The following is a 25,047-nucleotide window of genomic DNA, read 5'->3' on the forward strand; positions in this document are numbered from 1 at the left end:
GTTTTCGAGATATGACGTTTTTTGCTATTTTCACAAAAAATTTTCAGGAGACTTCAACTAATTTTCTTCCAAGTTTGAAATCCCTAACCCTGTAGTTGGGGGCTGTCATTGCACCCTCAGAAGTTGTCACTCTTACCTCCAAATGTGACTCCTCAAATTTTGGTAGTTTCAGAGATATGAAGTTTTTTTATGGTTTTTTTTTCAAAGAATTTCAGAAAACTTAAATAAAGTTTTTCTTCTAGATTTGAAATGCCTAACCCTGTAGTTGCAAGCTATCAGGTAAATCTCAGGGGTTGTCAGTCTTTCGTCCAAATTTTACCGTTCAAATCTTTGTAATTTCTGAGATATTACGTTTTTTTATGGTGTTTTCAAAAATTTTAAATTTAGTTTTTTTTTTCTTCAAAATTTGCCCCCGAAATATGATTGCTCATATTTTTATAGTTTTCAGTACATGACATTTTATGTGATTTTTTCAAAAGTGTTTCAGAAAACCTAATTTTTTTTTCAAAATGTGAAATTCCCAACTCTTAGTTGGGGGCTGTCAGAGTACTCTCAGGGGTTGCCTCTCTTGCCTCCAAATAAGACTGCTCAATCCTGGGTATTTTGCTAAATCTGTCAATTTTTATGGGTTTTTAGTAAACTTCAGTTTGAATTTTATCGCAATTTGAAATTCCCAACACTGTAGGTAGTTAGGTACTGTAAGAGTACTTTCAGGATTTGCAAATCTTTTGTCCAAATGCGACTGCTCAATTGCTATTAGCTTCCAAGATGTGACGTTTATTATTTCATTTTAATTTTTATCAACGTACATAGTTGAAAATTGCACATTTCCTTTCTAATATGTGCGGTTTCTTATGAGTTGTTAAAATTTCGAAGCACCGGAGGTGCGGTACACGTTAGTTATATTGAAATTTACTTAGAAATTCTTTTTTCCTTGGTAATCTCACAACTCATGGTGGGGCGCTTTCAAGGTGATCTTAGAGAATTTTCATCTGGCTTTCAAATTTCACTGCTCAGCGCCCCTTAGTTTTCCAGTTATGGTGCTTTCATGACATATCAAACTGAAATTGTTGACCTTTTGTTGGGGTGATGTCCACTTGCCACCAGCATTTCCAGATGTGGCCTCCATATTATTATATTTTCTCAATTTTTAAGCATTTTTCCAGCCACTCGTCAACTAGCCATCCAGGCTGTCCATCAAGCCATCATCCTTCTGGCCAGAATTTTTCCATCCAACCTGCGATCCATCTATCTAGTGACTCAGCTTTTCATTCATGCTGCATTCCAGCCATCCAGTCAATTAACGATCAATCATTCGAGCCCTCCACACATCCTGCCGTCTATACATCCATCCAACACTCCACACATCTCAGTCAGCCATCAATCGTCTGTCAATCTATCCGTCAGGCCATCGAAATGTTCAGCCAGTCATCCATCCAACCATTTTTTGCTAATATAGCCATCTTTCCATTAATATATTCATCCGACCCGCATCCATCCATTAAGCTATGCATCCATCTAGCATTCCATGGATCCCACCAGTCATCCTTGCAGTCATTCATCATCGATCTAGTCATCCATACAACTAGCAATCTCTCCATCTAACACGCAATCCATCGTTCTAGCCGTCTGTTCCGCCATACCGTTACCACCCTACAGCCAGCCATCCATCTAGCTATTCAGCCAGCGATCTATCCAGCCATCAATTCATCTATACAGTCCATCAAACAGTTATCCATCCATTTAGCGCATCTATCCATGCTCTCCACAATTCAGCCACCCATCCAACTCGTCATCCATTGTTACCTTTATACATCCAGCCTGCCATTTTTCAATCCGGTCATCACTCAAGCCAACCTTTACTCCAACCAGCCGTCTAGCTACCCATTTAGGCAACCATCCATGCGTTCATCCATCTATCCAGCTAATTATTCATCCATTCTGCCTTTAATCCATCCATTCAATCATGCAGCAGTCCCTAATTCCTACCACCAGCTAACCATTCATCCATCTTACCCATTTTTCTATTGAAAATAAACGCGCCATTTTTCAGGAGCAGCTTTGGCCGCAGTGGGCCTGCTAGGTTTTATGGAAAGTCATATCACCTACTTTACTAATATTTTTGCGGCTTGCCCTTGAAAAATCGATTCAAATCAGTTTGAGTTTTTTCCTACTTCTAAGTTTGTTTTGAAAAAGTCACCTTGTCTTTGAGCTTAATTTAGGTTGTTTTTACAGAATAGGTGGCTTGTACTATGCAACGAGTTGACTCTTTCTAAGTTGAGTCGAACAATTTTTTGATCAGCTATATTTCCGGTTTTATTGCAGTATAGTCAAATAAACTAGCGGTTAGATTCAAGCGGCGCTGAGGATTTTAGTACAACCTATTTTCCTTAGAATTTCAAATAAGGTGACGTAATGTTTGGACTTTTTTGTTCAGAAAAGTTTGATTCAGAATTTGGGTGAATGACAAAGAGACTGGTCTCATCTAGACAATGAACTTAACGGCTCGTGTATCAGGGCAAGGCCCTGAATCTTCCGACTGCACTGAAGGCCAATTGAAAAGTATTTTTTAATTGAATATTTGACAAAATATTTGAGAAATGTTTTTTTTAATGTCTTCATTTCATCCCCCACAGGCTGTGTAAAATATAAAGACTGTGTTTAGCGTCTCGTATTGTGTTAATAGGATTAAATTGCTGGTCTCATTTTCAGTTGGAACGCATTAATTTGCTTCTTACGCGTGTTATAAGAATGCAATATATCACGTTAACTATCTCAAATATGCCAAATTAGCAATTTTTCAAGACCCGTATTTATACGAAAATTTATCACAGGTACAATATATTTTTAAGTTTGAGCTCAATTTAACAGTATTTATAAGATAATATTTGAAAAACTTGTCAAAAACGATTAGTTAACCAGTCGAAAAGTGACTGAAAAAAACCACACCATGCATAAATTTTCCGCACTTTCGTCGAAAAATAACAAGCAAAGCAAACAAAGGCATTTTGTCGGGTAATTGAACGAATTGAGTTATAAACGAGTATTTATTTCTCGACTTGCTTTCCAGCAAATCGAACGAAAAAAGTCTAACAGCTTTAATAAATAGTAATTCAATATTCGGCTAATAATTTTCTTCGAGCTGCGCGTCTTGCTTTGCTTTGTTTGCTTTACTGGCTAGCATAATTGCTTATTAAGTTAGCATTGAGTCGGAATATATTTTTCACTTCTGAAATATTTCAAATCTTTTCGTCCGGAAAATAAAGGTCAAATTGAATTGTGAAGCAGGTTTTCAGAAACGTTATTCATGATTTTTGGTAGCTTATGTAAAGAGCGTCTTAGCCTGTTTAGTTTTTTTTGTTTTTTTTTCAAATATTTTTGTTGTTCTTGCAAATGCTTCTTTTCTTCTTGAATTAACCAGAAACAGATCATTTTTGGAACGTGAGCCTTTCTACCTCCTGAATTCAATTTGAATTTTTGCAATTTCTGGAAACATGTTAAAGGATAATTTTTCTTATATCCCCATGCTTCTAAGAACCATTCATCTGCGTTTCGCTCGTGCTGTGAAGCTCAACTTCGCCAGTGTAGACCTGTACTTATGTTGGGTTTTTATGGCACGGGGCATTTGAAAAGCTAGTGTTGGAACAAATGCTTAGTTTTCTTTTAGAGGACATTTGTATCAGCTGAGTAAATGTCATATAGTGCGAGAAAAGTCAATTTCCAATATTTCAGTTGTCCGATGGGTTGTTGTACAGAAGATGGTACTATTTACTATTTCAGTTGATTTGCGCCGTCCTATCCTTTTTTCAAAATTCTTTGATAACATAGATTTTAAAAACTGATAATACTCGCTTCAATTTTTGTGACTATGTTAATTGATGATTATGATCTCCCTAACTTGAAGTGTTTTGGATTTATCCAGGCTTTTGCTCGCTGTTGCGAGACTTTCTGACCTGATTGAAACTCTCAGTGACTTTTCCTTGGTGGTAATAAAATAGTACCATTCATAGTTTTCGTAAATTTGGTGAAGCAGAATAATACTTCACTCTTAAGGCGTTTTGCGCTAGTACTAAGTGTAGTGTTTATTTGTAGTGTTAAATTGAGAACACTGGCGTGCAAGTTCTTGTGTTTTGTTAAATGATGAAAAAATTATCAATTCGAGTTGTATAAATTCATTTCAAGTTGACCGATCTTTTTTATGACAGTTGACCGTGCGACTGTGACTTATGTTAGTAGGAAATTTTTGCTATTTTGAGGCTGTAAACTGCGTTTGCTAGATTTTAAACCAGCGCATATAAGATCGCTTTAGCTCTGAGAACTGTAAAAGAAGTGCTATCAGTTTCTTCTAACCTCAATAAAAAGTTCTGCTCCTTAATCCGAGACTACAGTTCCGACAGCTTTCTTATTTGTCGGGGTTTCCTGGAATTCGATTATACTTTGGGAAGTTCAGTTCTTATATGATGGCAAGATTTTATCAATGTTAATTTTTTGCGAGTACAATATGCATGCTCAAATTACCATCATTTCAAGAGTAAAAGGATAAGTTCATTGTACTTTTTCGTGAACAAATTCGGGTAACTTGAACTGCCGAAAGATAGTGGTCCTATTTGAGAAGCCGGATAACGCGAAGATGAGAGGTTATTCTTTTTGAGAGAAATTAATTGTTCTCCTTCTTTTTATTTGAATTAAAGCTCAGCGTAGGTGCTCTTCGAGGCATTTCTAGCGACAAGTTTTTTGAAAACAGGACAATCACTCCGTAACCTTTATCGAAGATACGAAAGACAAGCAAATTAAACTATTGTTTCTTATGGATTACTAACCCATTTAGGTGTTTGAACTGTGTTCATAATCGCAGATAAAGCAAAGAAACGATACACTGTTCCTGAAAACAGTGTTCACACGTAAATTACAACTAGTTATTGGTCATATTGGTTTTGTAACCAAAGAAGAAGTAACCAAGATGAAAGCTGCTGAGACTGTCTTCTCGATTGAACATGCCGTTGGTAAGTCAGTTTTGAATCAATTTAGTTTTGAATCAAATTCAATTGTTAGTAAAGATTTTTTTGCTAATTGTACCGACCACCCCCTGAAAGTTTGCTTGTCTTGAGAAAAATTGGTCTGAACGTTTCCGGTTTGCAGACTAAATTAGACCATTTTTGAATAAAGGCTGACCTCCAAATCAAACTCTACTGATAAATGTAACGATATTTAGCTAATGTTAAAACTCATTGTAGTAATATTTGGCCCAGTTCAATCGCCTTTTACAGAACAAAATAACGAGAAATTTGGGCAAAAAATATGATAGCGAGGTCGGAACAATCTACCACTTGCACAGCAACATTCTGCCACTTGCACAGTTATCCTTGTGAGACATTTACTGTTTTACCACTCTTGAAAAATTAATCAAGTTTGTTAGAATTAACGTTTTCTTGATTCTTTTTCTACCAGCAAAGTAAGCCTCAGGTCGCTAAGATGCTAACATGGGGGTTGATTTTAAGATGAAGTTAATGCTATGGAGTGTTTTTGAAACAGTCAGGAACACGAGGCTTTCATAGGCGGATAGTAAAGCTCTTTCAGTCGAGATTCTATCGATATTTAAGGTTTTCAGCGAGTTGGGTTTGAAATTTTTGGTTTTTTGACAAGTCAAAATGAGTATTTTTATTTCTTCGATGAACTTATTTTTTGGCTATTTTATGATTCGGAAAGATGGTTATTACATCAAGCGTTTTAAAAATATTATTTGAATAGTCTGTAAGAAGTTACCCAGCACCACATTTCTTGCTCCTACTGTTGTGATTTAATTTTTTTTTGGACAACTACTTTATACTTTTGATTACGTAATTTGTTGAACAATAAATTTCTTGCCTTCTAAAATTTTTTATTTTGATCATTTATGTACAATATTATGCATCAAGTAGAACTTTCCCACGAAAAATTAGGCATTACCGAATTATATCGGCTGGGAGGTAGGGTGCTTATCTATCATCATAGAGAAAAATTTTCAGTTACTTGTGCAGTAGCGGATAAAAGGAGGGGCAGAACCCCCCCCCCCTGAGGGATTCGACACCCTACCGACCCAAAGGGTCCCCCTTTGTACTATTTTGAGAAATCCGTTTTTGGTGACTGGCCCTAAAAAATGTCCTAAAGGTACCGTTGTCGCGAATATATACTTATTTTGAGGGGGGAGCGCGCGGCGAAAAAACGCTAAATTTGGCCAAAAAGGGTCTTTTACGTGATTTGGGAGAGCTCAGAAAATCAATTTGGTCGACCTAAAAAAAAGGTCGAAAAAATTTCAATTCCGCCCCCCGCGGAAAAAATCCGCCCCCCTGGAGAAATTCCTAGATCCGCGCCTGAACTTGTACTTGCGTAACTTTAACTAAAATAAGAATCATGTTTTGACATGAAAAAGACAACCGGTTGCTGTGCAAGTTTTACAGAATGTTCGGACCATATTCTTGAAAAAACTACAAAAAAAAAATTTTTTTTTTATTTCAAATTAGCATCGTTTGTTGTGTGTGGTGTCATGAAAAGATCTTAACGAAAGCCTAAAACTTAGGCATATTCGGCAGCCATAACAAAATACACAAGTTACTATCGTTTGTTGCGTGTGGTGTCATGAAAGGATCGTAACGAAAGCCTAGAACTTAGACATATTCGGCAGCCATGGCAAATTAGACATATTCGGCAGCCATGGCAAATTACACAAGTTTTTTTCCAAAAAATTTCTAGAAAAAGAAGCAGAAAATCATTTGAAAAAATCAAACCAATTTTCTGAAACATTTTCTTTTTTTGAAATATTTTATTCCCAAAAAAAACTTCAAACTATTTTTACTCTAGAAAAACTAAATTTACAGGGCTTGAATAAAAGTTTCAAGGTTTTTCCTTCTATAAAAATCTGGCTGACTCGCTTTATTCGCTCGAATTGGGCCGAGACTTTTAAACCAGTTTTTTTTTTTCATTTTTAATAATTTTTTATTATGTTCAAGTCTCTACTGAAAGAGCTAATATGATATGTTACTCGGCCCTTTCCAATGATTATGCGTGGCATCTCATTTTGCGTGGAAAACAAAGAAAAAATAACCAGGATAGCCGGTTGCTCCGCAAGTAGCACAGAATGTTATGTTCCGATCATTGTCTTACTGTGAAAATAGCACAGAACTGCGCAAGCAGAACAGAACTGCGCAAGTAGCACAGAACTACAAGAAAAAAAAATTTTCAACTTAAGTGTAGTTGTTTCTGCTTGGTATGATAAAAGGATCTGAAATAAAATTATAATTTAGGCTTATTTGACAGTCATCGTAGAATAGGCAAACAGGACAATAGTTTTACAGAAACAAATTAAATCATAAAAACATGAAAAAAAATTAAAACTTTTCAAATTTTCTTTGCGGACATTTTTTTTGGAATTTTAGAAATTTTTGATTCCCATACTGGCATTAAAACTCTCCTTAGATTAGTTTTACACGCGTAAAGTTAAAATAAAGGCATGGGTTAAAAATTAATAGGCTTGCTTGCTCGCTTTACTCGCTCGAGTTTAGACAAAAAATCACAATTTTATAATAAGTTTTTGTCGACGCTGGGAAAATTTTTTCAAGTTTTTTGAATGTTGTTTGAATAACGACTGAAAGGGCTTTAAAATGATATATCACTCAATTCTCTCCGATGATTTTTTGTGGTAGCTGATTTTGCGTGGAAAACAAAAAAAAAGAAAAAAGAATATATTACACCCGTATACAAAGTTCTTCCCCATTTTTCAAATGGTCGAAACAAGAAATACCCGATTACAAAGTTCTTCCCCATTTTCAATGGTCGGAACAAATAGATTGAAAATTTATGTTTATACTTTAGCTAAACTGTTAGCAAGACTTGTTATATCGGAACATAGTTTTCTCCAGATAAAGAGCTTGTCTAACGGAATAACTGATACATTTTCTCAAATCTGCAATTGGCCTAGCAACATATAAGTTTTCAGCATGTCATGTGTTTTTTTCAATATTTCTTCTTTGTGTTGCTGTTACCGCTTCGAAAATTTTCGGGTTTTTAGTTTAACAATGGATAGTCTGATTTTTTTACTGAATGATTTTCGTTCATTAGAGTTTGACACAACAATCTGATTATTTTGGTAGATCTAGTTTTTTTAATTTTGTTTTTTGTTTTCGCGGTTTGAATCTTACTTTTTTCCTGCTAGTTAGCTTATCTATGTTTGTGCTGTACTTTGTGTGTAAACTAGCTAATCAGCCTAGCTCGCCCTAATTAGTGTTAACTACTATAATCGTCATGGCAGAGGATCAATTATACGACCTGACAAACTCGAACGCCCTCCTATTATGCTATTAAGGGAACCCTCCTGATCCGTTGATTGGCTTAGAATCCGTTTAATGAAAATAGTGGTTTCAAAAGTTTCGTAGATGCAATTTGCAACAAAAACCGGATGTTAGATTGTTGAATTCATCCATTGAAGATTGGTTGTGCTGGCCGTCCCCATGAAAAAACGATCAATTTCAAAACCAAACAGTTTTCGATATCCGTTGTCAGCCGGCTCGCTAGGAGTGAAGCGTGTAACTTCAGTTTTGGTATTGAAAGCATTTTCATGGGAGCGATTCTAGCTTGACAAAAAAACAAAAGTTAATTGCGTTTCATTGGTCGCGACAGGGCGGGCTCGTAAATATGAAACGGCACAGAAGATATCTCGTGAGCTGTCTTCGAACATCTGCAGTTCTGTGTTGTCTAGGGGACAATCAAAATACGCGCGAGGTATTGCTAGTTTATCTAGAATTAGCAACCCACTATGCCATTCAAGGAAATTTTGCTGCAGATCATCAGGCAAGAGGTCGTCACATTGTCGGCCAGATATGCGCCATATATCTTTTAACAGAAGACGTGCACGGACGTTGTACGGAGCGACAAGGCCTATGGGGTCGAAAACAGAAAAATGAAGCAGGGGGCTGCGAGATGCGTAATTGAGTTCTTGATTAACTCCGCGACTAACCACCAAATCATCAGCCTCATGGTTCGATTCAGACTTAAGACATGGGTCATGTTTTCAAGAGTAGCAGCAATGTCTTTAGTCGGACCGACTTTGCCAACATCGGAATTCGTTTTAGCTGCCAATCCTGGAGCATTGCTGACAAACTTAGTTAGTTTGAATCCTCCTAGTGTCAAAAGTTTCACAAGGTCGGAACACAATTGAATGGCATCCTTAGAGTCGGTTACTAAACCCAGTAGCCGACTCTTTAAGTCGTCCATATAAAAATTCACGAGGACTGCGTTTGCCGCTGCGGGATACGTTTCGCGATCATTGCGGGCGGTTCGATGGAGCGCGAAATTGGCACATGTTGGGGATTCCTGAGCCTCAAACATGTGCCTACTGTACTGATAAGCACTCACATCTTTTGTGGGGTCATTCCGCCGCAACAAAATGCAAATCATGTTGATAGATTAGTACTTCATCAACTTGCAAGAACATTCCTTCTTTGTCAGCGGAAACCTCATATTTGAATTGTTGGAACCGTAGAACTCTTAGTAAGCTCCAGCAGATCAGGTCAAATCAAAAGAGTGATTCAAAGGTGTTTCATGTCATTTTGATGCACCATTCAGTACCTATCTCACTTTTTCAGGCATGTTGGGATTTATCAGTGGATGATGTGGTAAGTACCATTCTCGAGCAGTGCTATTATGCGGATGGTGCGGACCAACAGGAACAATGTATCCTTTATCGGGATCGTCGTTGATGGTCTAACTATAGCGTTGTTTCAAATTGACGTCTTAATTGAATCTTTTTTCGAGTGACTGCAACTGAATAGCAGTTTTTGGGAAATTGCGTGTCGTTCTCAGCCATAGCATACCTACAATATATCGCTCTTGGTAGTGATATGTTGAAGACTCGTATTCGAAGCGCTCGTTTATCCGCAGCGAAACGAGGATAGGCCGATTTGTAAGTTCCGTATGACTCTAGTTCATACCACAGCTTGACTTGATCGCCTAACAAATTATTCTCAACACAGCACTTAAAACTTTTTGTAACATGTCCAGAAAAAGCTCGCACGTGGGAAATTCGGCGTTTTCGTGTCCATGTTTTGTTTCTTTGAGTGGTAGGTTTCCTCCCACGGTGCAAGATAGTTTCCTCGGTCATCCAATATAGTCGAGTTGATTGGCATGGAAGCAGTCTTGTCCTTGTATCATTTCTACGTCGTAGTATTTGTGGACATTTTTATTGAGATGTTCAAAATTTGGGTTCAACTGTTGAAGCGCAGGGACGTTAACAATACCTCTTCTCACGTTGATTTTATCTGGACAAAAGGACAAACATGGTAATAATAGTTCTGCGATCTTGAACATCTTGATTCAATTGTCTACAAATACTCCGACGTAGAAATGATACTAGGACAAGACTGCTTCCATGCCATTAAACTCGACTATATTGGATGATCGAGGAAACTATCTTGCACCGTCTCCGACTGAATCGCCACCTACAACTCAAAGGAACAAAACATGGACAAGAAAACGCCGAATTTCCCACATGCGAGCATTGCGCGACCGAGGACGAAAAAGACACGGAACACTTCCTCTACTGCCCACGACGGGAGGCCGAGAGAAATCCCTGTCGCGGCAATCAACCTGACCTAAAATTGCTGCAGACTGCCCTCGAGAACGTTCTGAAGTTTATTCAGAAGACTGACTGGGCTTTTCTAGCCCCCTATTTCAAGATAGAAGGCCGTCAGACAGAACAACAACAGTATACTGGATAAATTAGTTTGACTATTTTTGCGTAACGTTGACTGCAATTTACGAGCAGAGTGTTGAGCTTGTGTTGTATTACATTTTTTTTTCAGTCGAATTTACCATTCTGTTTTTGTGTTTCTGAGTTTTTTGTGAATACTTTGTGATCAACATCTGATTTGCGTGTTTATAAAGCTCAAGTTATGTTGTGTAAATAAAAATTCAATTCTTCTGCCTGTGTTTATTGTACAGCTTGTCACAGTGCTTAGCTTAGACAAGTGACCCTTCATGATCAAGTTGAGCGTTTCAAAGCATTTTAAAATTAACGTCTGAAGGTATTTTCACTTGCCTCAACTTTGTCTCTGTGTTTCTTACCTTCTAGATTTTAACGAATAATCTAAGCTCGCGTTAAACGGATACGAATTAGAGGCGTGTGACTCGATATGAAATCTTGCTCAAAACAATACTTATCGCATCGTTTAATAAAAAGAGTGAATATAGTTTTTGTGCTCTCTTCCAGTTCCCCTTTGATTTTTCTGAAGTTCAATGTATGAAAGTTAATTTAAAATGATATAAGTTATAAACTGGTTTTCATATGTTATAAACTGAATTAAAACGTGTCAGCGTGAACAGGTGAACAAACATTTAACAACATTTCTTTTAAGCAAAATTTGTGGACAATTTTTGAGCAGCTTTATTTTGTAATTTTACGAGGGGGGTGGGTAACTGGAAAAGAGCCTGTAATTGGATAATGAAATGAGGAAGAATAGGTTTATGTGTAGGGAGATATTGCGCCTGTTCTTAGCACCTATAGAGAGGGACGAATCTTAAGCCAAATTTACTGATCTATTTGCGCAAGTTCCTTGAAATTTTGTCTATTACCCTTGAGAAAAATAAAGGTGTTGCAACCGGGTACTAGACTTCCCCCCATCAGTTTGTTCTCAGTCTAAGTTTGTGGAAACGTTACACGTCTGTTACTTCCTTTATTTACACATGCGGAAGAAAGTGTCTTGTATTCGGGAACTAAACTTTTTTCCCGTTAACAAAATATCATCTCGTTTTATTGAATCCTAGCAACATCCATGTTCCTTAGCACTTGACCCAGAGGAAACTCCATTGCCTTTGCACCCTAAGTTTGAAGATTCGAATCCCGGCCGAACTTTTTTTGACTGGATATGCAATTGGAAAATTGATTTACTGGACTTTCGTTTATCTGCTCAAATTTTTTCGGCTTAGTTGCCACATCACCAATTTTTCTTGTGCTGTAAGCAAGTATCATGGTAGTTGCAAGTATTGTTTATTATAGTTTCAGATGGAAACTTGAAGCTTTTAAAAAAATTATAACATTGTTCGGTTGCGAATTTAAAGTTCGAATGTCTTGCCTGGCATTTTTAAGCCACTACAACCAATTTTTCTCACTCAAAAAGTTATGGCCCTCGGAAACGTCAAATTTTCAACTTTTTGTCTCTTTTTTGAATCTTCTGGATTTTTCTTGAAATTTGGATCCAATGTATAAAACGGGTTGTGAGTAGCTCTTTGCAGAAGCTAAAACGCCCTAACTTTATACTCTAAATTTTATGGCCCTCGGAAACGTCAAACTTTCAATTTTTGGCAGTTTTTTGACAGTTTTTGATTTTTCTCGAAAGTTGCTCTGCCAAGTCTGAGATTTTGGTTTCCAACTAACTAACAGGTTATGTGAAATTTTTCTGCATAAATGACTATCCCAAAATTTTGTCAACAAAAAGTTATCGGCCACGGAAAAGTGAATATATTTGATTATTTGACTGTTTTTTGACTTCTCACAAGATTTACCCTCCCAAATCTGATAATTTGAGTTCAAAAGAGAAAACGGGTTGAAGGAAGCTCGTCTGCATTAGCGGCTCATCCCAAATTTATTTACACATAAAGTTATGGCCCTCGAAAAAGTCAAAAATTTGATTTTTTTTGAAACTTTTTTGCTTTTTCTCGAGAACTACCCTCCCAAATCTAAGTTTTTGGGTTCAAGCGAAAATATAGCTTGCGTGAATCTCTTTTGCACAAGCGGCTGAGCCCAATTTTTCAACAGTAAAAGCTATGATTCTCTGAAATGTCAAATTTTTTATTTGTTAATTAAAAAGTTATAGCCTGCAAACAACTCAAAAGTTTTGAAACTTGGACTGTTTTTTTTTGTATTTTTTTTCAACTTGAAAACTACCGTGCTACTTCTCAGGTTAAGTGTTTAATCGAAAAATTCAGTTTTGGGAATCTTCTCTACTTAAGCGGCAACCACATGATTTTTGCAGAAAAAAAAGTTATTGATTTCGGAAAGTCAAGTTTTTGAATGCTTTTTTGAAACTTTTTGAGTTTTTCTAAAAACTATTCTATCAAATCTGAAATGAAAAGTTTAATTGAAAGAACTGGTTGAGAGAGTTCTTTCTGCAGAGGCTCTGACTGCTCAATTTTTTAAAGAAAAAAGTTTTATCCTCGAGAAAATTCAAGTATCTGAAAACTTTTCATACTTCTCACTTTTTTCGTAGAGAAACTAAGGTTTTGGGCAAAGTCCAATTTTTTAAGTTTCCTCCCGTATCAGTATAACAAGTTTTAAAAATATCAAACACTAACCTCGCGCTTTAGCTGAGCTCCTAGATGTCTTTTATCGAGACATAGGAAATTTTGGTTCACCTAGCTTATAAATTCAATTTCATGGAATTCCTCGTACTTGGCGCAGTAATAACACCCATGGTTGAGACGAAATAGGTTTGGAGTTGGATTCCAGTCGGGGCCTTGTTTTCAAACTGAAGCTTTTTGGCTGACTTAGACTATCGTCTGTCTGTCTTATTTTTGTCTGCTTAGTTCACGCAAAATGATTTTTTTTGGTTATTTCTAGCATCCCGAAATCTTGTTGTAAAGTTTCTCATGGTGCAGGTGCTTTTTTAATGGTTGTTCGATTTTTGAATTGTTTATATTGTTTTTTGACCAAAAAAATTTTTTTGATTTTTTTTATTTGTCTTCGATTTGTTTTCATGGCCATTTTGATCTTTTTTGGCTCAGCTTCGCCTCTTTTTTAACTCTTGTAACCGCTCGGGCATTCTCACGACCGTTTTGTATCTGTGCTTTGCTACATTTTTAAAAAAAAATACATCAAATTAAAGTCCTTTGGGCCCTAGATAGACTGTCATTGGTAGGTAGCAATTTTCCAAATTCTTCAAAATTTAATCTTTGTGATGCTCCTACACAGTAAATCACCAACAGCTGTGGACTTTATTTGTCGTGATCGCAAGCCTTGTTATGTTTAATGTCTCTGACGCTTTGACTTCAATTCATAGCCATGAATTTGAAGGTCATATTTCCATTCTTTATTGTTTAAGTGGCCTTATTTGCATGTGGAAAACAGCGTGTGATCGAACACTCTTGTGAACTTGAACTCCTGGTACCTTCATAATTGAGTGCTGTTTATATGAAGTTATGCGGTTGAGTGGTGTTGGATTTGAACTTGAACACTGAATTTTAGTTCTGAAATGTAAACTCTTCTTGTAGTTTTTATATCTCCTTAACAAATCCATTGTCAAGTATGCCATTTAAAATGGAAACGCTGAAATTAGTTGACAGGAGTTTGTGGTTTGTCTATGGTTCAGTATACCGTTATTTATTTTAGGCAGAATGTTAGTGTTGGTAACGTGTTTAGCGATCAACTATCTTTGGTTAGAATTGCTCTTGTTCTCTTGGTAAATATGAAATACGTTCGTACCATTGAGTTCTTAATTCTGCGCTATCTTGATTCGACATCAACGAAGCCCCTTGTGTTATAATCTTTATTTATAATCATAATTGTTTGGCGTGGGCTTATTTTATTTAAATGCATTTTGCACCAAAACCATTTATCTGGTTGTGATTATGAGATGTTAATGAAGGGTCAACAAAATGATGTGAATAGTTCTGCCCAATCCGATTTAAACCTTTGTTCGTGTTTACAATAAACATCCCCAGTTAATTGAACTTATAGTTTTTAACCATTTCACTGAATCAGTTTGAACGGTACAGTTAACCCTAAACAGAAGAATTCAAAGCAATCAAATCAAGCGAGGACTACAATGGCAGACAATGAAGCGGACTTCAGATACAGACAAATTCAAAATGAAGAACCGGGTAAGTGTTTCAAATTAGTGCATACTTTTCGGATGTCATGGCCAGAAGTACTTGTACTCGAGAACTTCGTATGATTCTTGCTACACTGTGTAACTGATTCCTGCTCAGTGCTTCAAAGATTGGGATTGCAACATCAGACTGGGATTGGGTTTAGGATGCACTGTATATTGAGTGTCTTTTTCTTTAAAAATGTTATTCGCTAACTAGCAGAACGATAGCTGCTATCGATAATAATTTTTAAAAAGATAGTGCGGGTCAGTCAATTTTTCTATTTAGCTGTAATTTAAGTGAACCTATCAACATCTTGAACAGCCTTAAGCATAAACAAACAATTGGTATTAATGAAATAAGCTATGTAGCTCTTATCCAAAGCTCCTGCACCTTAAAATTGTAAAAGTCTTATAGTTCCATATATCGGTTAGAAATTAGATGTCAGTAATTATCGACTAATTTCGCTACTATGCAGCTGCAGTAAGGTTTTCTAAAGAATATGCATTCTCGATCATGCGTTTATCTAGAAGCTATAATCTAATGAGCGAAAATTTAAACTGGCCTTAGTAAAAAAAAATTGCGTCTATGGACGCCCTTGTCGAACTAAGAGAGCGGCTCCGCTTAGGTGTAGATAAATTTTTAACGTTTAGGTGTAGTTGTGTAACGGTTAGTTTTTAATGTCCTGCGTTTAGGTGTAGATGAGTTTTTCGAATTAAGAGAGTGGCTACGTTTAGATGTAGACAGTTTTTGAAAAACGGATGTAGAGTGACTCGTTCTCATCCGTTCGCATCATCTGAAATAAACATGAGACACGAAAAGTTGGCCATAAAACGAATTTTTGTCTCTTGGAATTTGTTGAAAAATATATTTTTTTTCGAAATTCGCTTCTATACAGGGTGTTAATGTACTATGACTCTCTGACCTCAATGAGCTTTAAATGGGATACCAAAATCCTTTATGGCGCTGAAAACTGCTAGTCAAATTTTTTTGTGTCCACTGCTGTCAGAACAATGAAATAGAAAATTGGAAATAACATAATCAGGAAGAATTTTTTGGGCGGCAGTAATTTAGTATTTTTGCCATTTTTGTACCAAGCTTTTCAGCTTTTTTGAAAATTTTGGAGCTTTTTGAAGCTTTTAGGGACAGAAAAAGGCATTAAAACGATTTTTTTTGTAGATCTCCTTTTTGTTTTACCGTTATTTTTATACTCGCAGTCTCATCGTTTCAATGATCTTTGAACCTGGAAGAAAATGATGTTCTATATGGAATAAAAACGCGTTAAAATGTATATTTTTTTGATCTGTTCCCTTGAAAAATTTGAATTGTTGATAGCAGTAGTGATCATCTATCTATCTATCTATACTATATTTAAATGCTAGTGACAGCTATCTCCCATGATTAAGCTTAATAATTTTGCATGTTTAACGAAAGAATTTTTTTATGCTTAAGCTATATCATATATTGCAATGCTTCAGAAATTTTTTCAATTAGTTTTCCGCAAGGTCAGTAATTTTTCAGTAATTTTTTTCGAGGCCAAATTTAGTCTGTCTGTCTGAATACCTGCTTTTTAAATTAATTTGATTATGTCTGTCTATCCGTCTCCTAATTTTTTAACTTTGAATTTGGTTTCGACGATTTATTTCAAAATAGCACTACTGTCAAATGGTTGTCTCCAATCTCTCTTTATCTTTATCTGAATTTTCTATCTTTTTTCTATCTTTTTTTATAATCTTTTTTTCTATCTTTCTTTTTCTGTCTTTTTTATGCGTCTTTTTCGATCTTTTTTTAATTATCTTTTTTTTCGATCTTTTTTCTCTACCTTTTCTTTTTTTTAATCTTTTTTTAGTATATTTTTTTCTATCTTTTGTTCTGTCTTTTTAGTGTCTTTTTTTCTATCTTTTTTTTAATCTTTTTTTTCTATCTTTTTATAGTATCTTTTTTTTCTATCTTTTTAGTGTCTTTTTCTATCTTTTTAGTGTCTTTTTTTCTATCTTTTTAGTGTCTTTTTTTTCTATCTTTTTTATCTTTTTTCTTATCTTTTTTTATCTTGTTTTTCTTTCTTTTTTTCAGTTTTTTTTCTATCTTCTTTTATCTTTTTCTAACTTTTTTTCTATTTTTGATCTCTTTCTACGGTCTTCGTAAATTTTTCAGTGTGAGTAGTTTTGAATTTTCTAAAAGTATTTTTTTTTTTTTTGAAAAATTGCCGTCAAATTTGAAATTCAAGTTTAAAAAGATTGAGCATGTCATTGGAATCTTACGTGCATTAATTGTTACGCCATAATAATTTTCGGAAAGAGTTTTGAATCTGAGGTTCCGAATTCAATCTGTAGAATAGGTGGTAGAAGTTTTTCCTGCATGAACGGCTCTGTCCTCGTCTTTGTAGAAATAAGTGATGTTCTTGAAAAAAGGTTATTTTGACTGTCTTTATGAATTTTTTTCTTCTCTGGTATGAAGCTGATTTTTTTTGTAAAGAAGCCAGTATGGCCTCACGGATTTTTAAACAGTTTTTTGAGAGTTTTTTTTTGTTTTTCCCAATTGAAGGCTGAAGGTTTAATCGAACGAATAGATTTTGAAGATCTACCCTGCATTACGGGCTTTCCCCAAATCAAAAAGTCTGAAATCTCAAAAACTACCAATCCAAAATTGAAGTACTGGATTCAATGGATGGAACGGGTTTTGGGAAGCTCTCTGCATGAGCTGCTACGTCGAACTTTTTTACCCAAAAAGTTATGGCTGTCGGATTTTTCAAATATTTTTCTCGAAAACTACCCTCTCAATCTGAGATTGTGGATCCAATTGAGGTAAAGCTTAGTGGGAAGCTTACCTGCATTAGTAGCCACTCCCAAAATGTTTACACAAAAATTTTTCACCCTCGGAAAATTTCAATTTTTGATTTTTTGACCGTTTTTTGAAACTTTCTCTTTCTCAAAAACTACCTGCTCAAATCTTAATTGCTGTGTCTAATCGAAAATACGGGTTGTGAGAAGCTCCCCTCCTTAATCGGCTTCGCTCAATTTTTTTGCAAGAAAAGTTATTAAGACCTTCGGAAAAAGCAAAGTTCTGTTTTTTGACCGTTTTTTCATTTTTCGAGTTTTGAAAACTAGCTCCCCAAATTCTGAAAAGGTTATTGGAGAGAACAGTTTATGAGAAGCTCCCCTGAATTGGTGGTTAAGCCAATACTTTTTACTCAGAATATTATTGTCTCGGAATCTATCTATCTATACTATATTTGAATGCTAGTTAATTCTGAAAACCAAGCTGGTTGAAATTTCTCAGAAACCCTGAAATTAAAATTTCAGGGTTTTAGCTCTGCAAGTTATGCCAAATGAAAATTATAATGCGCTCTATTAACACAAAATTGCTATCGCCTTTTAGTTTCAACCTGAATGTCTCTTAATTACACTAACGGGAAGTGTAGTGTATTAGTACGAACCTTCTTTTTTTTGCTGAACTCGCAAATAAAAGTGTTCATCAAAAGTGTTCACTTATTTGGTGGCCATTTTTCCATGATCACAATCTGTAGCACTGCCAATTTCATAGCATCTGTTCTCTGCTTTATTTGTGGCTAGTGTTTGTGATTCATTAAGCGTCCGTGGCTGAGTGGTTAGTGCGTGAGACTCATAATCTTTAGGTTGCAAATCGAATCCGAGACACAGCCGAATTTTTACTTAGTCGAGGCTTATTTGTACTTATTATTATAACACCTCATAGAGCTGCTTTTTGTCGTGTTCTCGCTTGTGTTTGCAAAGCCAAGCTTCGCTTGTGTCAAAAAAAATGGTTTTAAACTTTACATTTGCGGATGTAACTTTTAGATTTCGATGCTGACAATTTTAATTTTCGGAGCTCAACATCAGAAAAATTATCCACCTGTGGTTGTGTTTTGCGAAATTACTAGGGTTTGAAAATGGCCAATTCGATCAATTTTAGACAAATAATGTGTGTTATTTACAAGTTTTTTATTTACAAAAGTGTAGCTGGCTAATGAAACCGATTCAGAAGTCATTCCTAGTTGAATTCAGGCCAGCTTATTGGTTATTATATATATTATATCTATCTATCTATCTTCTATCTATCTATCTATCTATCTATTAAGTCTGTCTGTCTGTCTGTCTGTCTGTATACCTGCTTTTTTATTTAATTTGATTATGTCTTTCTACCCGTCTACTAAGTTTTTAACTTTCAATTTAGTTTCGACGATTCAGTTTAAAATGGTACTACTATCAAATGGTTATCTCCAATCTTTTTTTATCTTTACCTGCTCCAACGTTGCCTCCAATTATGGCTGCTCAATTTTGGCTGTAGTTTTCAAACTATGACATTTTTTGTGATTTTTTCAAAAAATTTTCAAAAAAATTAAATTATTTTTTTCAGAATTTGAAATTCTTTACCCTGTAGTTGGAAGCTGTCAGCGTACTCTCAGGAGTTGCGAATATTGCCTCCAAATATGACTGCTCAAATCTTTTTAGTTTTTGACATATGACCTTTTTTTGTGATTTTTTCAAAAAATTTTCAGAAAACCCAAGCAAACTTTTTTTCAAAATTTGAAATTCCGAACCCTGAACTCTGAGTACTCTCGCGGGTTGCGAACCTTGCATCCAATTATAGCTGCTCAAATCTTTGTGTTTTGAAGTTTTCCAGATATGACGTTTTTGTGATTTTTTCAATTTTTTTCAGAAAACTCAACTTTGAGTGTTTTTCAATTTGAAATTCCTAACCCTGTAGTTTGGTGCTGCCAGGGTACTTCCAGGAGTTGTAAAGCTTGCCTCCAAATATGACCACTCAAATACTTGCACTTTTCGAGATTTGGCGTTTTCGAGATGACGGAAAAAAGGAATTTAAAAAAATTTATCAAATATGAAATTACCAACCATGTATTTGGGTGCATTTAGAGTACACTAAAAGCCTGCAAATCTGGTTTCCAATATATGCAGTTTATATTGTCCAATATATGTTGTCAAAAATTCAAGCACCGAAGGTGCGTTACACGCTAGTCTAACTGAATTGTTTTCTATCTTCCCAATTAGAGAATTGATTGCAATTAACAATTCTAGTTCTTAAGTTCACTAAGGGTCAAGTGGATGGCAGTTTTTATCTTTTAGAAGGCAACTTCGGTTGAAACGCGCATCTTAACGTTCAGGATTTTGTGATAAATCATGGGCAGACATTTTTGGGATTTAGAAACTCTCAACGACGCTGTCAAATGCTATTGATTTCAAGTATTTGAAACTTTTTGAGCAATTAATTGAGAATGTTCTCAGTTAATTTATTGGCTGTAACGAGCTCTGTCATTTAATTTGTTGGCAGCGAAATATTTATTGCTCAAATAATCCCAAGCCCCCTGTCCATCAAATAATTCCAAGCGCAGCTCGAAGAATGTTAGAAATCTTTGAGGAGCTTTCGGCGATTTGATTTAAATTATGACTTCTCCTTTTATGATCATTAACCAGTCAATCAAACACGTTTGTGAGTAAATTTTGACATTTAAAACTACTGAGTACCCTATCAGAAAACGAAATTTTTGACGAATCTTTCATACATCTCTAAGAACCCTCATGAGCTTGGCGAGATTTCCCATTTGTCGGGAGCTGGGTTATGTCAAATACTATTTCAATTGAATACTTACATAAGCAAAGTCTTTTGTTAAATTACGAGTTAACGTAAGTCATGTTTTTGAAATAAGTTTATGGATGACCCGAGATATTAATTGATTAGTAAAGATATGATGTGATGAGCTTAAAAGTATTTCAACTGTAATCATTTCTGGCGCTTTGACGATAGACAATTTAACCGATTTCGGAAAACTAATGCGCACTGTAGACCCGTTTTTTCTAGACTTGCATACACGCTATAGAGCTGCAAAAGCTATGCGTTAATAGAAAATTGGCAAATAGAATAAAATGGCTGTTTTCAAACCGCCAGTCAGCCCCGTAAAAAATTTTAGCCGAGCAAATATTGAAATTTGTGTTTTGGAGGACCTTTAATTTTGAGGGAGAGGGCGATCTTTACTAGGAAAAACCCAAAATTTGATTTATTTGAAGACTTTTACGGCGATTTATTTGTTCCAAAAAGTTTGAAAATTTTTTCGTTGTCTTAAGTCCAGTAATACTTAAGAACATCTTTTTGTTGAAAATATGTGATCATTATAACTTCGCATGGCCTAGGATTGGCAAACATCTCTGCTTACTGACCCCATCCCCCCGCTCATTTTATTTTTCGCTGAAATTTTTTTTTTCATCATCGCCAAAATCACACAATTGCTATCAAACGCGAGGTTTAAAAATCTGAGAATATTGGAGTTTTAAGCCCAAGAGAATCGTGAATGCTCTATTTTTCAGGTATTTTCAATAGATATTTTAGCAGCTGAATAAAAATTTCCAATTAATTGACATCTTTCCGTTTGTAAATCGTTCCAGCTCTACTCGAAAGTGAGCTGGGTTCACCTGAAATGCTTTTTACAATGAACTAGATACATCGCTTTCTTTTATGTATACCTTGCCACTTAACCTTGAAAATTGAGACCCACGTGTTAAAATTCAACTAACGTCATTAAATATGTGTCATAGTACCAAGCGTTTGCATTTAGCTCTCCAGTTATTTAATTAAGTTCGTTTTCTGATTTTAATTGTCATATACATTAATTCAATTAAAAATATTATTCCCGTCAACATTCATTGAAGCCTTTGTTTTCTTTTTATTCAATGTCTCTCTTTTCCAAAGGAGGCTCAACTCAAGTTAACATTTTACACCCACGCACAAACGCTTCGATTTCAACTGTTAAAAATTATTCAACGTGGTCATAGTACAATGAACGGGCTCTTTTCCACTTTCCCTCACATTTGAATTTCAGTTTGAAAAACTAATTTTACTTTGTCCTACTAATGAACTTTTGCATTAGGAACAAACTAAGGTTTTTTCTTCTCCCGCACCTGCAAAATTTTTTAAATAAAAAAATTTGCTCCCATGTTATGAAAATTGATATACGGACTAATGAGGCCATGGCAAACACATTTGGTCTTCATAATTAACCTTGTAAAACCACTCGATACACCTTAATAATGATGTTCCTGTGAGGTGGGGGGAGGAAAAAAAGAGCCAAAACTAACTATTGTAAACAAAGTAAAGTTGGGCCCATCTGAACATTCTCCGGCTCTTTTCCAGTTCCCCCTTTTCAAAATACCGAGTTTTATGTTTGTTTTAAGTGTTATTGCGGCTAAATGCGTGATGTTACGCTGTAATGTATGAAGAACAAATTTGGGCTCTTTTCCTGTCCCCCTCCTTTGATATTTTCTGAAATTCAATATATGAAAGTCTATTTAAACTGACTTTTTATAATATAAACTGCGTTCAAACGTGTGAGCATGAACAGGTGAACAAATTTTTACAGCATTTTTAACATGCAAAGTGCCGTGTGAACAGTTTTTGAACAGTTTTATTTTGTAATTTTTCGAGGGGGGTGGGAAACTGGAAAAGAGCTCAAATTTGTGCACAGTTGTCGATTTGTTCACCACGCCAAATTTCATTGCATTATGACAAGGTTAAATAAGTTTTTTGAATTTGAAAGGGGGGACTGGAAAAGAGCCCATTCTCCACCAACATCGACCAATTCAACTTTCTCCTCCTCAACCAAATAAAAGACGAAAATTTATTAAAAATTTATTGTATTACTAGACATTTTTGACTGATTTTTGTATATCCTTCGAAAGGCATTGTTGCCCTGAGCTCAAAATTAAAAAAGTATTTCACCTGTGATCTTTTTACAAAAAGTTATGGGGGTTTATAGATAGCCAATTTGGGACAATTACTCGCGATCTATTTCGCGCTATTAACGCGATATCGGCTATTAAAGAGGTGAAATTAATTGACATCTTTCCGTTTGTAAATCGTTCCAGCTCTACTCGAAAGTGAGCTGGGTTCACCTGAAATGCTTTTTACAATGAACTAGATACATCGCTTTCTTTTATGTATACCTTGCCACTTAACCTTGAAATTTGAGACCCACGTGTTAAAATTCAACTAACGTCATTAAATATGTGTCATAGTACCAAGCGTTTGCATTTAGCTCTCCAGTTATTTAATTAAGTTCGTTTTCTGATTTTAATTGTCATATACATTAATTCAATTAAAAATATTATTCCCGTCAACATTCATTGAAGCCTTTGTTTTCTTTTTATTCAATGTCTCTCTTTTCCAAAGGAGGCTCAACTCAAGTTAACATTTTACACCCACGCACAAACGCTTCGATTTCAACTGTTAAAAATTATTCAACGTGGTCATAGTACAATGAACGGGCTCTTTTCCACTTTCCCTCACATTTGAATTTCAGTTTGAAAAACTAATTTTACTTTGTCCTACTAATGAACTTTTGCATTAGGAACAAACTAAGGTTTTTTCTTCTCCCGCACCTGCAAAATTTTTTAAATAAAAAAATTTGCTCCCATGTTATGAAAATTGATATACGGACTAATGAGGCCATGGCAAACACATTTGGTCTTCATAATTAACCTTGTAAAACCACTCGATACACCTTAATAATGATGTTCCTGTGAGGTGGGGGGAGGAAAAAAAGAGCCAAAACTAACTATTGTAAACAAAGTAAAGTTGGGCCCATCTGAACATTCTCCGGCTCTTTTCCAGTTCCCCCTTTTCAAAATACCGAGTTTTATGTTTGTTTTAAGTGTTATTGCGGCTAAATGCGTGATGTTACGCTGTAATGTATGAAGAACAAATTTGGGCTCTTTTCCTGTCCCCCTCCTTTGATATTTTCTGAAATTCAATATATGAAAGTCTATTTAAACTGACTTTTTATAATATAAACTGCGTTCAAACGTGTGAGCATGAACAGGTGAACAAATTTTTACAGCATTTTTAACATGCAAAGTGCCGTGTGAACAGTTTTTGAACAGTTTTATTTTGTAATTTTTCGAGGGGGGTGGGAAACTGGAAAAGAGCTCAAATTTGTGCACAGTTGTCGATTTGTTCACCACGCCAAATTTCATTGCATTATGACAAGGTTAAATAAGTTTTTTGAATTTGAAAGGGGGGACTGGAAAAGAGCCCATTCTCCACCAACATCGACCAATTCAACTTTCTCCTCCTCAACCAAATAAAAGACGAAAATTTATTAAAAATTTATTGTATTACTAGACATTTTTGACTGATTTTTGTATATCCTTCGAAAGGCATTGTTGCCCTGAGCTCAAAATTAAAAAAGTATTTCACCTGTGATCTTTTTACAAAAAGTTATGGGGGTTTATAGATAGCCAATTTGGGACAATTACTCGCGATCTATTTCGCGCTATTAACGCGATATCGGCTATTAAAGAGGTGAAATTAATTGACATCTTTCCGTTTGTAAATCGTTCCAGCTCTACTCGAAAGTGAGCTGGGTTCACCTGAAATGCTTTTTACAATGAACTAGATACATCGCTTTCTTTTATGTATACCTTGCCACTTAACCTTGAAATTTGAGACCCACGTGTTAAAATTCAACTAACGTCATTAAATATGTGTCATAGTACCAAGCGTTTGCATTTAGCTCTCCAGTTATTTAATTAAGTTCGTTTTCTGATTTTAATTGTCATATACATTAATTCAATTAAAAATATTATTCCCGTCAACATTCATTGAAGCCTTTGTTTTCTTTTTATTCAATGTCTCTCTTTTCCAAAGGAGGCTCAACTCAAGTTAACATTTTACACCCACGCACAAACGCTTCGATTTCAACTGTTAAAAATTATTCAACGTGGTCATAGTACAATGAACGGGCTCTTTTCCACTTTCCCTCACATTTGAATTTCAGTTTGAAAAACTAATTTTACTTTGTCCTACTAATGAACTTTTGCATTAGGAACAAACTAAGGTTTTTTCTTCTCCCGCACCTGCAAAATTTTTTAAATAAAAAAATTTGCTCCCATGTTATTAAAATTGATATACGGACTAATGAGGCCATGGCAAACACATTTGGTCTTCATAATTAACCTTGTAAAACCACTCGATACACCTTAATAATGATGTTCCTGTGAGGTGGGGGGAGGAAAAAAAGAGCCAAAACTAACTATTGTAAACAAAGTAAAGTTGGGCCCATCTGAACATTCTCCGGCTCTTTTCCAGTTCCCCCTTTTCAAAATACCGAGTTTTATGTTTGTTTTAAGTGTTATTGCGGCTAAATGCGTGATGTTACGCTGTAATGTATGAAGAACAAATTTGGGCTCT

At 35.4% G+C, this 25,047-nt stretch overlaps 1 protein-coding gene across 2 annotated transcripts in view; it reads left to right on the forward strand.

Moving 5' to 3' along the window:
- Positions 1-4,105: 4,105 nt before the first annotated feature.
- Positions 4,106-25,047, forward strand: part of LOC134845595 (major facilitator superfamily domain-containing protein 1-like) — a 42,259-nt gene continuing 21,317 nt past the window's right edge. The window contains exons 1-2 of one of the 2 annotated variants that reach the window (XM_063862562.1): positions 10,865-11,054; positions 14,354-14,844. In XM_063862562.1, the coding sequence (XP_063718632.1) occupies positions 14,790-14,844 (55 nt within the window). In that variant the 5' untranslated portion in view covers positions 10,865-11,054; positions 14,354-14,789. Of the gene's footprint in view, positions 5,004-10,864; positions 11,055-14,353; positions 14,845-25,047 lie in introns of those variants that run through there. The other variant, XM_063862563.1, reaches the window with a different exon arrangement.

Source organism: Symsagittifera roscoffensis, chromosome 5, assembly GCF_963678635.1.
Source record: "Symsagittifera roscoffensis chromosome 5, txSymRosc1.1, whole genome shotgun sequence".
Classification (NCBI taxonomy): Eukaryota; Metazoa; Xenacoelomorpha; order Acoela; family Convolutidae; genus Symsagittifera; species Symsagittifera roscoffensis.